This window comes from Anguilla anguilla, chromosome 8 (genome assembly GCF_013347855.1).
Source record: "Anguilla anguilla isolate fAngAng1 chromosome 8, fAngAng1.pri, whole genome shotgun sequence".
In the NCBI taxonomy this organism is placed as follows: Eukaryota; Metazoa; Chordata; class Actinopteri; order Anguilliformes; family Anguillidae; genus Anguilla; species Anguilla anguilla.
Genome location: NC_049208.1, coordinates 14,917,881 through 14,934,400, shown reverse-complemented (window position 1 = coordinate 14,934,400; position 16,520 = coordinate 14,917,881). Strand labels below are relative to the sequence as shown.

Sequence of the window (16,520 nt, the reverse complement as noted above, 5' to 3'; positions counted from 1 at the left end):
CTCGAACCTGCGACCTTTAGGTTACAAGACTAACTCCTTAGCCATTATACTACACTGCCGCCTGCATTTACTAACACATACGTGCTGTGTTAGTAAACGTGACCGAAGAGCTTGTCTTACATCTGTCGACGGCCTGTTGGATGTGCTCCGGGCAGAGCAGGGTGTGGCCCCTGACGTTCTGGAAGGCTCCGGCGGCGGCGGCGCAGGGGTAGTGGTACAGGCGGCCGCACGTCTCCTCACAGCACTTGATGGATGCTCCAAGGCGCTTACAGTATGCACAGTGCTGGGCGGGGCACAGGAAGGAAGGGGCTTCGATTAGAATTACTGTCAGGGCACCGATGACTGCTCAATGGGGGGACAAGATGGCAGCCATCAACCATCTTTCACCATGCCCATCTCCCACTGATGCTGAATCTGAAACTGCTTAATTAGCTCTTATGAGAGACGAGGGAGGCGTATTACATATAAGGAGTGTGCAGAGACTACACTGTATCTGTTTAGCACGCCTGTTCTGCTAATCTCATCTTCGGGAAACAAAACAATCTTTTTTCAAATGTTATACTTGCGGACATAAAATGCAGCATTTTAAAATGTATAAATGGATATTTTCAAATGTGCCAATATTTACTTGACAGTAGCACGGCAGTGCCACACATGGGATTTGAACCTGCAACCCTTCAAAGAGAAGTGAGCCAAAGCTCAATTCCCAAACCAGTATGCCACTACAGCCCCAGCTTCCTCTCAAAACCGCTCTGGTGCCTTTTAAATATTCGACCCTGGGGCATTTGTAAATGCACAGATATCCCAGGCTACCTAACTGCGTTTGAAGGCAAACATGTTTGCTCCTGAACTGCCTTCCTGTCCTACAGCTATGTGTAATGCAAAATATCACAAGGTCTCGATGCTGTTGTGGCAGGCATGCAGCCTTAGCCAGAAATGTTCTGGAACTTCACCATTTAGGGGGTCGTGTGTGAATGGGAGCCAGAGTGTTTGCATTTACGGAAAAGTTTCCTGAGCAATTTTCATGCTCAAGATCTCCATTACAATGTTAGTGTGAACAAAACCGTAATATTAACGGATCAAAACAGATCATTTCCCCAAAGACATCCATTCGCCTAATATTTTTTATCACTACAGCAAAAAATAAAAAAGCAACTGAGTGAATAAATGACAGCTTACCTTACCATCAAACTACAAATTACATGGTAACACCATTCCTCAAGTTCCCATAGGTGCACATTCACATGAGGCAGAACATCAGCTGTCATGATTCTTTTTTTCTTCAGTAGCAAGCAAGATAATATTAGCTTCTGCGGCTAGGAAGCTAAAGTAAACAAAATCATACCTGGTCGGTACTGTACATGTCTTAGTTATGCGTCTTTAAGTCTTTACTACTTCCATCACATTTTGAGTTCTTTTTTTTAGTATTTGCCAGCTGATTATTCAGACAAAAATTTCAGGCACTGCTATATATGAATTCTATAAACCAGTTATATATGACACAGTCATTATTTGTGCGAACAAGAAAAGCCACTAAGTGTTGCTCAGGTGGATTAATTTTGAGAACGTTATTCCGCGCACGCAAGGCTAAATCCGAGTTGCGGATACTCCCAAGTCTGCTCAAGCTCTTGTTTGGTTAAATACAGTCTCAACACACTAAACATCCTACTTTGCTTGATGACAGAGTCGGGTAAGAGAGAGGAAGAGAAAGAGATAAAAAAGGGTGAATATAATGGCTTTCAGTCGCCGGTCCCCTTGTGTTCCACAGATCTGGCACACGGCCCAAAAGCAACAATCTGCAAATACTTCTAACAAGGAGCATCGAGTAATTATCGCTCTCACGCGGACTCCCGAGACCGGCAGGAGCTCCGTTTATTTAGTCACCGCTCCAGTTCTGTCAAGGAAAAAAGGAAAAGAAGAAGAAAGAAAGAAAGAAAAAAAAACCTGTTGCGGCGCAATTAGTTTCATTCATTCATGATTCAGACGGCTGACGCGGAGCCATTTCCAGAATGCGGGTTTGTGCGGAGCGAGAGCGCGCGGAGCTGACCCTTCATAACCGCCGCGCGTAATTGTGCTCTCCGATTCCCTTTGTTCGGGACACCGATACAATTTCACACTAATTAAACGCAGGTCACCGACTGGGTCACCGGCATTATTAAATACAAGGGAAAGAGAGATTTACGGGAAGTCCACCGCATCATACGAACAGTCTCTACGTTTACGATCAAATTCAGCCGTAAATTACACAAGCGTAGGATTGTTATTTAAATGTAAAGTGTAGAAAGCCATAATTCATACGCTGTCAGCGCGATAATTATTCATTTTAAGGACCTTAATTAGCACTGCCCTTCCCTTGCTGTCTGAGCCGTTAGCACGATTTGCATTACGAAGCCGATTTGGGGCGCCTGGAGCTCCGAGGCACTGTGTCAGAGGTAAGGCAGCTCTCGGCTGAGGTGAAGGGAGTTTTCAATTAGCGTGAACCGTGGGAGATTCATAATGCGAATCAATCCAGACCTGCGTGCTCACATCTACTTCCCCTCCGTTAATCAGACGTCAGCGCGACTGCGTTGACCTCGATTGCCCCTTGGATGTTTGCGAATAGAATTTCTAGAACTTGACACCGATTTCCTTCCCCAGAAGCAACAGTTATAATGTCTACTTCCTTTTACCTGGAATTCACTTCCCGATGTCGCACAAACAGTGATCAACAGAAAATGGACTTCCTCATATGACCATTCAATACAACCAGTGTTGGACACATGCGCGCACACACACACATACAAAGCGCACACATGCACACACACGCACGCGCACACATGCACACACACACATATGCGCACACAGACGAGCGCACACAAGCGCACATGAGCGTACACACACACAAGCACACAAATAAACACGCGCACACGCACACACAGACACGCACACACAGACACGCACATGCACACGTGCACACACGCACGCACACGCACACACGCACGCAAACACACGGCGCACACGCACACGCACACGTGCACACACACACACACACACACACGCACGCAGCCCTGGCATTTGGCTGAAGAGTAAATGAGCGATTTGCGGGCAGTTCAGCAGATCACAGGTGCAAACGCAATTAGGGGAACATGATTGGAGGCCCGGGCGGAGCGGCTCTCCTGAGCGCCGTGACCTTTCCATTTCACAGCCCAGTGATCCAGGCAGCCGAGGACGACCTTTACCGAGCGCCCCATCCATCAGCCCATCAAAGGCTTACAGGTGCCTGCTGAGGCGCTCGCGGAGAGAGAGAGAGAGAGAGAGCGCCAGCGCAGCGCAGCGCAGAGCGGGCATCGTGGCCAGGACACGCGTCTCCTCAGTCCCGCTGCTGGTCTGCGCTTCGGAGCGTACGCGGTGAGGACGGCGGCTACGCACGCCACGTACGGGTGCCACAGTGAGGACAGGGGTTCGACCCCCCCAACCCAACCCCCCCCCACCACCACCCAACCCAACCCCCCTCACCACCCAAGCGGCACCATCTGAGCCGTGATACCATCTTTATCCGTTACCCTCTCTGCTTTCTCAGCGCCTGACTAGAGCAAAACAAAATCCAGGGCAGACTGTCTGCTTTTCTTTTTTTTCTTTTTTTAAAAAGGCCTAAATGTGCCGTTTTAAACGGCTAGGTGGGTGTGACTGCCTCTTCATCGTTTCTCATCAGTCTTTGTTCTGTATAGCCAGACTTTTAGCCAGACAAATTTAAATGGCTCCCCAGAACGAGGTGATAAAATTACACCCACATTCCCTGCAATTCAGTTTCATTACAGTAGAAATGCCTTTTCAAATATCTAATGAAATGCATCCAAAAATCAAGGAAACGCGAGATTTAGAGAGACTTTAGTCCCAATCAGGGAACATTATATTAAATAATACAATCTAGACTCAACAGGAATTTGTATAAAGCCAATTTTCCTAGTTTCCTAAACATTTAAAAAAATCATGGCTACATATTGCAGTAATATCAGCATATGTTTTGGTGAAAGATATCAACCGACCCAATAAAACCAACGGGTCTTAATACAAAGACAATCTCCTCTATAATGACACACAGCAATACACATACCCGTGACAGAGAGAACAGGTGCTGGGGGAAATATGAGGGGGGAGGTTTGAATGCCACCTAGTTTAAAATGGAAATCCAAAGCCTTTTAACTGTGGCAAAGTTTGACCATTAATAGTGCTCAGCAAAGTCCAGGCTAAAATGATTTGGCGTTGAAATACCAACAGCCAATTCACACAGATGTGGCTGGCTTCGAGTTCAGAGAAAATCACGCCAGTAATGCAAATCACATTGCTGCATTTTAACCATTTAGCAGACAATAATAGAGCGATGAACTCAGTTTGCATTCTTCACATATAATCCATTTATACAGCTGGATATTTCTACTGATGCAATTCAGGTGAAGTACCTTACTCATGGGCAAAATAGCAGTGCCCTCTCTGGAAATAAAACCTACAACCTTGGAGTTCCAAGCCCAGCCCCCTAACTATCCTTGTACACTGCTACCCATTCATCACCTGTTTTCTAAATGAAGATTACTGGAATTTTAGCAGATGCTCTTATCCAGAGCAAATTACACAACTTTAGCATTTATTTCCATTGTATACATTGATACAGCTGGATACATACAGATGCCATTCAGATTAAGCGGATTGCTCAGGGGTACAACATTAGTGTCTAACCTTGGATTCAAACCCGCAGCCTTTCGGTTACAAGCCCAGTTCCTTAACCATTATGACACGCTGGCGCATACACGCTTCTCACCTCTGTGCTCCCTGAGTCGACAGCTCTGTCCACGTTGCACAGCGATTGGCTCTCTCCTTGGTACACGCCCTCCGACCACTCCGCACAGTGCTGATGGGCACAGCACCCGCCTGCAATCGCAAGGGCAGGTCATGTGACCGAGCCACAGAACAAGGCTTTGATGGCAACACTCACCGACAGGGCTCACACTTCTAATGATACGGCCCCAATATGTCTTTGCATTTTTCATTACATGGTACATTAAAGGTATCCAGCAGGTTCAACTAGTCAGGTTGCATTAGGCGAACCTAATATTACCCAGCACCACCCTCTTGTCCTGAGAGGAAACTGGACCCTTACAATGTACGCTTAGAGATTTGCCGGAGGTTCTATATGGCCCCCGGCTCGATAGCTACATCCTCTCAGTCTCCACCCAAAACCAGTGGCAGGTGGTGGGGGGGTGGGGGGGGGGGGGTGGGGGGGAGTGGATTTGAACCCCCACTGAAATTCCAAATCGACACATAGAAGACCTGCAACCAGGAATTCTTTCCAAGAGTTCTAGAACTTTGTGTTTTTTCAATGCTTCCTGTCACAAGAGCCCATGCGGAGAGAAGTTTTCCAAGGTTGGACAAAATTAAGGGAACACTGTGCTCCCAAATGACAGAACCGTGTCTCAGTGGACTGAGTGGAAATTTGTGAATTTCGGCTCCTGCTGTCCTTAGCGTGTGTATACTCACAGATGGAACTGGCCATTTGAACTATCACAGTCAACTCAATATCAATCAAATATCTGATTAGACATCTTATTACCATTATTTACAACAATTATCATTCATTCGTAAGCGATGCATGGCCATACGCAGACTTTCCACAATGCAACTCAAGTGAGAAAACACTGCATTTATAAGAATGCAAATAGGACTCGGTATCTCACTTGACATTCAACAGTGCCCCTCTATAATAAAGCAGCCCATCAATCAAGAGCGATACCTATCCCCGGCCACATCAGTCCCCGAAAGCGTACCTGAAATATCAAAGAGAGAGTGGACATCGATATCGTCCGGGAGCCCGACCTGCCCAAGCTCGTCCCAGAATCTGTTGGCAGGGTCCTCCCCGGGTCCAGGGGCGAAGGGCGAGCAGGACCTGCAGAGGAGGTGGGGGGGAGGGGGGGGGGGAGGGGCGGAGCAGGAGGGAGGGTGAGAGCGAGGACAGGGCAGAGGAGAGGAGCAGAAGAGAGAAAAGGAGGTCATCTGATCTGGCTGGCGCACACGGACTGGCTGTTGAGTCATGAGTAATTCCCCGAATTACTGCTCTGAGGACGGGCCAACACCAAACTCAGCCACGAGGCACAGGGAAGCGGAAGGCACATTTACATTTTAAACAGCCTCATCCAGAGCTGGGATCTCTGGGAAGGGTTGAAAGCCTACAGTTCACAACACACCCCAGTGCTGCACATGCACATCTGTGTACAACAAAGTATAAAGTTCAGGCTGACTGCTTTCCATCAACGAGCTGAGCAATGCTGGAGAGAGGCATTTTTTAAAACTTAATTATACGATTCATGGTAAGCTGCAGAAAAATTCCATGAGTACAATGCGCACACATCAAGTACCAAACATTTTAAAAAATAAATATTAAATATTAAACCTGAACTGAAAACGGTAAGTCAAGCAAGCTCATTTAATTCTGCATTCGGCAATAAATCACTATAGACGTATAGACAATCGGAAACCCATCGTCTTCTGCATCAAAACATTTTTGTGGCTTGCGTAATTTTCACAAATTACTGTTCGAGATAACCGAGCATGAAGACAACACAAACACACATTCGCAGAGGACGCAAATAATTTCATCCAGGATCACCCTTACTGACTCAAGGCCAACGTCCTTATGCGACTGCCACGAGCGCTCCACTCTCACTTAACGTGGAATGCATTCTCGGTAAATGAAGAAAAGATTAAATTGACTGGGCGGCTAATTAGAATGCGAGTGCCAGCAATTTTCTGCAAGTTTATCTGGTTGCCGTGGTTTTTTTGGGGGATTTTTTTTAAAGGAGGCTACGCTGAAAACATTCCCCATCCATTCCGTGGAAGGTTCTGGAACACCACGTCATAATACAGTGCTACAGCCCCACTGAAGAAGGGCTGGGGGTAAAATGCCATTCAAGTCCAACCATCAGCGCAGGGCCTCCTTAAATCAGAGCCACCTTAAAAAACCGCCCACACGGCGGCTGCTTTTTTCGTGCGTTGTTGTTGTTTTCATTTCCCGGCCCTCTTTCTTATTAGTGGCAGGGCTCCAGCGGCGCTGACCAATCGCGCGGCTCCAGCGCGACGCCGCTCTGCCTCCTTGGCCGCCTGCCAGGGCTCGCGCTCCGGGGCGCATTACGTCACCTGACCCCGCGGGGGAGGGAGGCTTGATTGGCTCCAAAGAGCCGAAACAAATTAGGCGCTGATCCAAAGTGCCCCGGGAGTGTCTTTGGACGGGAGCCATGGCGACGGCGGCGCTCGCGCGGCGTTTGCGTGACGGACGCAGCTGGGAGGACGCGGGAAAGCCCCGCAGGTGCACCGGAAACGTATGGATTGTTTCCCCCCCCCCCCTCCCGCCACCCCCCCCTTTAATCAAATGACTAATTGCAGGGGTCATTCCCTGCGCAAGATTCATTGATCCGAATTGAATTCTGCCATTCCATTCGTTAGCATTTGCGGCTGCATTTAGGTCAGGACACTCCATCTCCCCCAACAAGGTACAAAGAGCGGGGGGAAAAGGGGGGGGGGGGGGGCGGGCGTAGCTTCATTGATAAAATGAAAGAAGGTCATTTGCTCGTCGATCTTAAGCCCATTCATAACAAAGCAAGATGACCAGCAGCAGAGGGTGACCAGGAAATAATGAGATGAAAGCCAGCAGAGAGCAAGAAACACACACAAACATCGGCTTCACCCTAGAGTGAGACAGTAATTATTCCAGCTCAAGGACCCCAAAAGTAAAATTTCTGTCAAAAGAATAGATAAGCCATTCTAGAAAAAAACATGTTCCGCTTTAAAAACAGGAGCCCAAAGGCAGAAGAGTAGCGGCCAATAGAAATCAGCTACACCTGAAGGGGAGGAGCTTGTCAGACACCGCTCCTGAACACTCCCTCAACACCGCTCGCTGAGCGTCGAAGTTTCTCACGACCCTCACACACGCGTACGCGAGCACTACCTGCAGGACGAGCCTCAGCAAAGCAGCGAATGACCTTTGGCGGGGCGGGGTTTGGGTGGGGGGGGGAAACTCACGTTCTCGGGCCGCTCGGCCAACGCCAACTGGAGTTCCGGGCCGGGCTTTCCTCGCCGCGGTCCTCTGCGCTTCCTGTCCGGTCCGGGCGGTGCTGGGGGGCGTATCCGGGGGTGGGGCCGAAGGTTTTCAGCTCACCCTGCCCTAGAAGGCTCCGCCCTCCACAGTAGCAGAAGGCACAGAGCAGTTCACTGCAAGGAGCACACACAAAATACCACAAGCTCACTTACGAACCTTACAAAAAATTACAAATCTCAATTACATTAATGCGAACAATAGTTGGCCTAATTACAGCAAGAACAGATCTACCGAGAAAATGAATGCCAATAACAACAATTATTGTTCATTACCGTTGTCATTATGACAAATGTCTTTTGTGACATTCCTAGGACGCATGCACACACACGCACGCACACACACACACACACACGCTGGCACGCACACACACACACACACACACACATAACGCACACGCCCTGTCGAGCACAAAAGGGCGCCGAGCTTTCAGGGAACTTCCCGGCTGAGGCGCGATGCGGACTCGTGCTTCCTGGAGGTGAACCGTACCAGGCCCCTCCCCCCCCCCCCCCTGCGAATTCCTCGGAGCGCGGCGGAAGGTGCGCGATCAGGGCGGCAGGAAGTGGCATCGGCGTCTCATCAGCCCGGCCTGCGCCGCGGGCCGCCGTCCCAGCCCGTAAACCGGCGGCTCGAATGAACCGCGGCAGTCGCGGACGCGGCTGCGGCGTCGGCGCGCCAGATCTCACCGACCGGCGGGCCTCGCTCCCCCAGAGAGGGAGCGTGCGAATCTCGCTGCGTACCCAGAGCGCCGCGGCGGCACCTCAGGTTGTGTCCTCGCTCGATTAAACGCCACAGACCGCAAAAGCCAAACACCGCCAAAAAAACCTCCTCCCCTCCTCCCCACTGTCGCCCCGGGGCCTGAAGGTAATGGCCACGGCAACTTAATGAGGAGGGTTTATATTTCATGTGTCTGAAACACGACTCCGTTTGCCTGTCTGCACATATCTTACAGCCAATTCTTTTTTTTTCCCTGCTAAAGTAGCATATTTTTCAGGCACATTCTCGCATTCTCCATAAATTGTGCCTTTGCATAAGCGGGGCAGGGACTGCAGAGTAAATAGCAGTCCCACGATAACCTGGGGAAAAAAGTGTGATGTTAATAAGCTCTCCGGAGCGGCTGGCCCCTCCCTTCGCCCTGTGATAAGCATCGACAGAGCGAGCGGTCAGCCTCAGATTGATTACAACCTTTTAAAAGGTGGCACCTCGGAGGAAACAATTCCCAGCCTGCGCTAACAACCTGATGATTATTCCTCCTCATTTGAGAGCACACACACACACACACACACACACAGGCACACACACACAGGTGCACACACACAGGCGCACACACAGGCACACACAGTGATATCCACACAGGGACACACAAACACACACACACACACACACACACACACACACAGTGATATCCACACAGGGACACACAAACACACACACACACACAGGCACACACACACTGATATACACACGTGTACACAAACACACATGCATGTACACGCGTATTACACACACACACACACCATGTACGCACGCACGCGCGCACGCACGCACGCACACACACACAGTAAGTGCTTGTGTACGGATGTTTGCATGCACACAGACTGACAGTACATTTTACCTTCAAACTCAAACAAGCCACTTCATTACAACAAACAAATCAATGAGGCCGAAACTAAAATGATTGTCTTCCGTCTCCCGATCACACCATATTATCCATATTTTCTAATTAGTTCCTACAGTTCCCAGAGGCCTCAGCAGTGCAGGAAACTGCTTTGGCGAAGCGCAGCCATTGAACACAAGCAAACGCGAACATCGGCGCTAAGCGTCAAACTCGACAGTATGTGTACAGAGTCCCCCCCCAAGGCACAGGAAGGCGGGAGAGAGTTTGCGCAGGGAAGACGCAGACAGGCAGGCAGGAAAAGGAGGCAGCGGTGCCCGCACACCTGTTGCTCCTGCAGCGCTACATTAACGCGCTCACAGTTTGCGCTAATTGAGTGATGTGCCTAGGAAAGCCTCTCTTCCTCCGCCCCCCTCCTCCGCCCCCGATAATTACAGCGCCAGCCCCGCAGTCTGCAAGCTGCCAGGACATCGGCGGGCCTGGCAAGCGCAGCCTCTCCCACAGCTTTCCCTTTTCCCAGAATTCCCTGCTCAATTATTCCCGCTGCTCGCCCATCCCCCGCTCTGCCTCAATAGAGCTGGGGCGCGCATGCGCACGGCAGCCTGTCTCTGCTGCCTCCCTCTCTAAACACACAAACACACTCCCTCCCTCCCTCCCTCTCTCACTCACTCCGCATCTCAGTTCCTGTGAAAAACACACAGACGCACGCACGCGCTCTTCATCACACTCACTGGTCCCACTGGTCTCTCTCTCTCTCTCACTCACACACACACAAGCACTCCCTCCCTCTCCATCTCTCTCCCTCCCACGCAGACTCCACCCCTCCTCTCTCTCTCTCCAACACACACTCTTCCTCTATCCCTCTCTCTCGCCCACACACAAGCTCACACCAGACCTCCCTCTACAGTACATCTCTCACACACTAGTTTCTATACCTCTTTCCTCTTTGCCTCTGTGTGCACACACACACACACGCAGGCACACAAGCAGACGCAGGCAGGCGCACTCTCTCACACACACACACACACACACACACACGCACACACACGCACACACACAGGCAGGCACACAAGCAGACGCAGGCAGGCGCACTCTCTCACACACACACACGCACACACACAGGCAGGCACACGCAGGCACACAAGCAGACGCAGGCAGGCGCACTCTCTCACACACACACACGCACACACACAGGCAGGCACACAAGCAGACGCAGGCAGGCGCACTCTCACACACACACACACACACAGCTCGCCTGCTCAGTGACTGCAGCAGGAAGCAGGGCGCACTTCTCTAACCTGCTTTTGGTTGGTGTGGCGGCAGAGGCAGAGCACCCCGCTGACTCATGGCGCTGGCTCCCCCCCGGCGAGGGGCCCGAGCTCTCGTCCTCCTCCGCCGGCCCCTCGGCGGCCCCCGCCGGCTCGCTCCCGTCCTCCGCCTCCTGCTGTCCGCTCGTTTCTGTGGGAGACGGGAGAGATGGATTTATAACGGAGGACAGGCCTGACCGCGTCGGCCTGCTCATTCAGTCCCAAAGACTCACGAGACTCCTCCATTAGCACGAACCTCCCTTCAGACTCATTCTCACATAATAAACAGCCATGTTACATCTTAGTGTATTAATGCAATTCCTGGTGTGACATTTTCTACAGAGGCCTTTTTGGGGGTGGTGGTTTCCATCTGCAAAGCCAGTTGCCAGACCAAATGTAAAAGACGAAAAGTTGCTGATTAAAGTAACACACAGACAACCACAAAAGAATTCAAGATAGTTAGTAATAATATTCGTGTACGAAGTTGGAAACGCCGATGTCGAATTGCACAGTCATTCAAAGTAAATTAATTTCCTCCCCAAACTGCCGCACGGGGTCCTAAAGGAAGCCGGGAGCCGTCGTCAGGCGGCAGGCAATTAGGTAAACGGCCATCGGGCCCCGCCGCTCGTTAGGGAGACGGCTCCAGGCCCCTCCGCATGGCGGAGCGCCGCTCGCTAACGATGCGCGGGGGGGGGGGGGGGGGGGGGGGGGGGGGGGGGGGGGAGGGAGGCGCGGCTCGCCGAAGTGTGCGCGTTCTGCCGTACCGCTGGAAGGCCAGAACGCACCCGCCAAACCGCACGCGCAGCCAATCAGCGAGCCGTGGCCCGCAGGCCCCGCAGCTGCCGCTATCCCGCGGGCTCCCGGGGAAACCCGTGGTTCCAGGACGAGCCCCCGCTCCAGGTTCCCAGCCCGTTCCTTTTTTTTTTTTGCGGGTACGAGGTAAGGGAGGTGTGAAAAGCGGCGTTGGTCCTCTTCCGCATTTTTGGAGAAGGGGGGCACGTGGCATTGAGGGGGGAACGGGGCAGCCTTTTCCGCTGACCCGCTACGCGACAGGGTCCCAGAGGCCTGGCTGGATGGACGCACCAAGCCTGCAAACTGGAAGGGCGCAACCACCCTCCATTTTAAAGCACTGTGCATTTTTAACCATGCTGAGGTGAAAGAATAACACCACAGGCATGCAGTATTCATAAACAAGGACACAATGTTTATTAGTAATAATAATAATCTTCATCATCATCATCATCATCATCATCATCATCAACAACATGTATCCAAGTTTCTAAATGCACATTGTGCAATTTGACCACACACCGCTGAATTCTCTTTAAATATGACTCGCATGCAACCACAAACTTCAGGGTCACAGATGAGCATCCTGCCCACATTTACAAGCCACCCGACTCATTTTATATATTAACAAAGTCTCCTACATCTATGCCTGTGGATATCACCCAGCATTACTTCAGAAAAAAAATGTTTTACACATTAAATTTGTGCACAAAGCCCCAAGCAAAGAAAAAAAAGAGAAATCGCAATGCACTCCAACTCACAGCTCCAACACAGCAGGATGCTTTGGATTCAATGGAACCCAAAGATGAGAGGGTAGCTGCTGTTGTGACTGAGTCAGAGTGCACATGAGAAGCACCCCAGCTGAAGGCCTAAGCTAACGGCCCACCAGTACAGCAGCACAACAGCAATGCCTCGGACTCGGACTCGGACTCAACCCTCAGCCTCAGCCTCAGACTCAACCCTCAGCCTCAGACTCAACCCTCAGCCTCAGCCTCAGCCTCAGCCTCAGCCTCAGCCTCAGCCTCAGCCTCAGCCTCAGCCTCAGCCTCAGCCTCAGCCTCAGCCTCAGACTCAGACTCAGACTCAGACTCAGACTCAGACTCAACCCTCAGCCTCAACAGGGGGGGGGGGGGGGTTCAGACCCCACTGGGAACATCTCCCAGCAAAGCCAAAGTGATGAATTACCCCTGGAGTGCTGAAAAGCTCTCGGATTGCAAGGGGGGTCTTGCGACAGCTCAGGACGTGTTGAAGTGATAATCTTAAAAAAAGGAATTCATTTCCTTCAGGCTCCATTACACCGCAAAATTAAATCCGTTGTTTCGAACGGGCCGACCCAAAAATTCTGTTTCGCAAAACAATTCCATCTCCCGGAGAAAAAAGCTTGCCTCCCACCTCCCACCTCTCCCCAAACCCCCCCCCCCCCCCCACCCCACCCCTACAAACTGGTCCAGTACCCAAAGCGTTGTTTGTCTCTTCCCCCATCTTAACACAGCATGAGGGTGTACACTCTGTTCTCCATTTAAAGAACATCGCTCAAAGGGAGCGGACAGAGGGCTGCCCCACGAGGCCCTCACAAGGCAGCGTTAGCGATGCTGCGGGGCGTCTGGGGTCCGCTTCCCCTTGGGTGGGGCTCGTCCTGGAAGCCCTCCATCTTCCGAACACTGGTCTTCATTAAGGATCTCCTCCTCCTCCTCCTCCTCCTCCGACCTCACCCCTCGGGAACCGGACACAGCGGCTTTTGTCGGGGGGGCCCCAGTCACGTGTCCCGGCGGCGAAGCCATTCATCACTGGCTTAAAGACACGGCTGGGGGGGGGGCGCTGGCGGTTAGCGTCACTCTCCAGCGGAGGCGGTTCAGGGAACGAGTGGACCAGCTCCGAGGTTTTGTCCTGACATGCTAATGATGTTAGCGACAGGAGGCCAGCCCTCAGGAAGGGAACGAGGAGGGACACGGGGGCGAACGCGAGCAGCCACGAGGACCGTTGCTTTTTCTTTCTACGGTAGCTTAGCTCACACAGTTATCAGTGGTGACATTTATCGCCAATCTGGACGTGCCGCTCATTAAGCAAGTGAAGGTATTCATTGAAGACCTTCAGGTGAAGTAGCCACCTTGCTCAGTGGTACAAAACGGATGAGCCAAATAGGATTCGAGACGGCAACCCCCACGCCTTAACCACACGGGCCCAACCACTACCCATCCTGTCCCAAAATGACTGGGTAGTGGGGGACTGGTGCCATTACCCATTATCAGTGCACTACATCAATGAGTCATCTCTACACCAAGCCAGCTCAACGTAAACAGGATGCCCCTACCTTCTTTAGTATACATATTTCGGGTGATACCCGTCAGGAGTGAACTCATTCATTATCCATCATATCTGGCCAAAAAATGTGTACACTCCTAGCTTATAGCCCGTGTATGTACCTAGCCTATGTACAGCCATTCCGCTTCACGATTCAAGAAATTCTTCAGGGGTACCAGCTTCCAGCCGTAAAAAGAATATCTTGGTAAAAACACACCCCGCATCTTCATTCCTCCAGCCGAAGGTGAAAATCTCTCTAAAAAGCTCGGCAGCAACGCAGCCCACATTAGTGCTGAAGGCCGTCGGCCCCAGCCCGGCGAAATGTGGGTCACGTGATCGCGAGCGCGCGGAGGAGAGCCGGGGAATAAAGGATGGGATTTTAAAAGCTCTCAGATGGCATTAGTCACTGGCCCTGTCAGTCTGCATCTAAATCTCAGACCGAGAAGTGAGGAGCTATTAAAAAAATAATAAAAAGCCCCAGAGAGGAGCTCTGTGGTGGATGTCTCATTTTCAAGCCCGAATCCAAAGAGGAGCGCCAAAATTCCTGCAAATAGTGCAGCAGCTGGGGGGGGGGGGGGCGTGCTGCTCAGAACCATCATAGAAACTCTGCTCCCTCAACCCTGCAGCTTCAATCCCTGCTCACTAGCAAGTGAGGCAGTGCTTCATTTCCCACAAATACTCAGGTGTGCCGGCAAGATCATTCAAATGGTGGGGGGGGGGGGGGGGGGGCATGTGGCGGCCCACTGTCAACTCATTTCCACATCCACCCTTGCGGCCTGGGGTCCAATCCCCCACTGTGGCACTCTATACTGTGAGAATACACCCGAGAAACCGAGTCAAATACAGATTACACCCCCCATTTTTTCAATAGGTTGGAAAAAGTAACTAGTGACCCCAGTCAAGAAAACACCACTGGCTTTGCGTTTTCTGTCAAATGAAACAAGCCTCCAAAACCCGTTTCTTTCACAAGACAGTGGGCACATCTCAGAGCAGTACAGAGTCTAATTCAGCTAGCTGCTGATAGTCCCACATCGAGGCTAATTAATTGAGAGGTCAGTGGGAGTGAAAGAGCAGCAGGCTCCATGGGCAGCTGTGCAACCAGAAAGGCATTTTTTTTTTTTTTTTAAAAAGAAGCACCACAGAAGGAGAAAGGCAGGAGAGGACTCACCCATGTCCTGAGCACTCTGAGATCCCGCCATCTCCACCCCGTCCATGCTGTCCTCATCGTCGGCCGCGGCTCTTCCGCGGCTACGAGACCTGGAAACGACGGCAGGAGAACGTTAGGAGCGCCAGTCTTACCCAGAACCACCCAGTTTCGCTGAGCCTCGATCCAGAATCCGTCTGTAAGCAGACCCCACAGATGTTACCCGTGAGGAAGTTCCACTCATAGTTACAAACCAGTGTTGGCGACAGGCACTTAGAACACCTGAATATCAAAGTAATCGAGGGCTCCCAAGAACAAATGCTGAAATAACGAAAGACGTGCTGCTCTTTTCCATCTCTGTAACTCGTCGCAAAGCACTCACAAATCTAAGTAGGAAAATGAACGCGTTTCTTTATGCTGGGCTTGATCAGCTCTTCAACGATACTGCTGAAAACATTTCTTCTGCGTATGCGAATGAGCAGTTGGACATTGATTTGTGCGATCGCATCACGGTCTTGTGATCAAGTCGTTCTCGAGCTGAATCTTTAATTTCATCCCTTGCTAGTGAAGCACTACCGCCAGATGGATTCAATCTTCAGTGTCTCCAAAAAAATAAATAAATAAAAAAAATAAATAAATAAAAAACACAAAACATCACACTGCTAGTCTTGGTCATATTCCCATCACGCCGCTTCCACAGTAAGACGAAAGATTAAAACCTTTCAAACATTTGAGCGACGGACTTTCCTTACATCGGATGATCGTTAACGAGTAGTTAACAGAAACTGACCCTGAAGTACCAGAGCGTAATTAGGGTCCTGAAGCCCGCGTGTCAAATTAGCTGGGTGGCCATATGGCCCTCCCACTCCGTGTCAGAGTTAATGAACGGCACGAACCGGCTGGAAAAAAAAAACCAAAAAAAAAAAAACCAGCTGTCCGTCACGCCGACCGCCTTGACAGCACCTGTCAAGGAGCCCGCGGACGTCACGCTCGGGTGACAGCGAACAGGCGGGATTCAGGTGCGCGGGTCCAGCCTCATTAGGCCGCGTTTCCAGTTGGCCTCGCGGTTTCACAAAGGCCTGGTCGGATACGCGGCATCGCAGTAACACCACGTCGAGTGGGCAGATGATTCATGTAATTGCAATGCAGTTGCCCTGCAATTAAAATTCATGCAGATGTTATTATAAAATAAATAACGAGCAAAGTAACACAAGCCTGTGGTCTGTGTAATTGCACATTACATTG

The 16,520-nt window shown here is 50.9% G+C and overlaps 1 protein-coding gene across 12 annotated transcripts in view; it reads right to left on the bottom strand.

The window, feature by feature from the left end:
• Positions 1-16,520, bottom strand: part of LOC118234703 (histone-lysine N-methyltransferase 2C-like) — a 110,612-nt gene that overhangs the window by 71,808 nt on the left and 22,284 nt on the right. For all 12 annotated transcript variants that reach the window (XM_035431456.1, XM_035431451.1, XM_035431472.1 and 9 more), the window contains 6 exons: positions 15,300-15,388; positions 11,033-11,192; positions 8,047-8,235; positions 5,799-5,917; positions 4,796-4,905; positions 121-283 (listed from right to left, as the gene is read on the bottom strand). In XM_035431456.1, the coding sequence (XP_035287347.1) occupies positions 121-283; positions 4,796-4,905; positions 5,799-5,917; positions 8,047-8,235; positions 11,033-11,192; positions 15,300-15,388 (830 nt within the window). The remainder of the gene's footprint in view (positions 1-120; positions 284-4,795; positions 4,906-5,798; positions 5,918-8,046; positions 8,236-11,032; positions 11,193-15,299; positions 15,389-16,520) is intronic.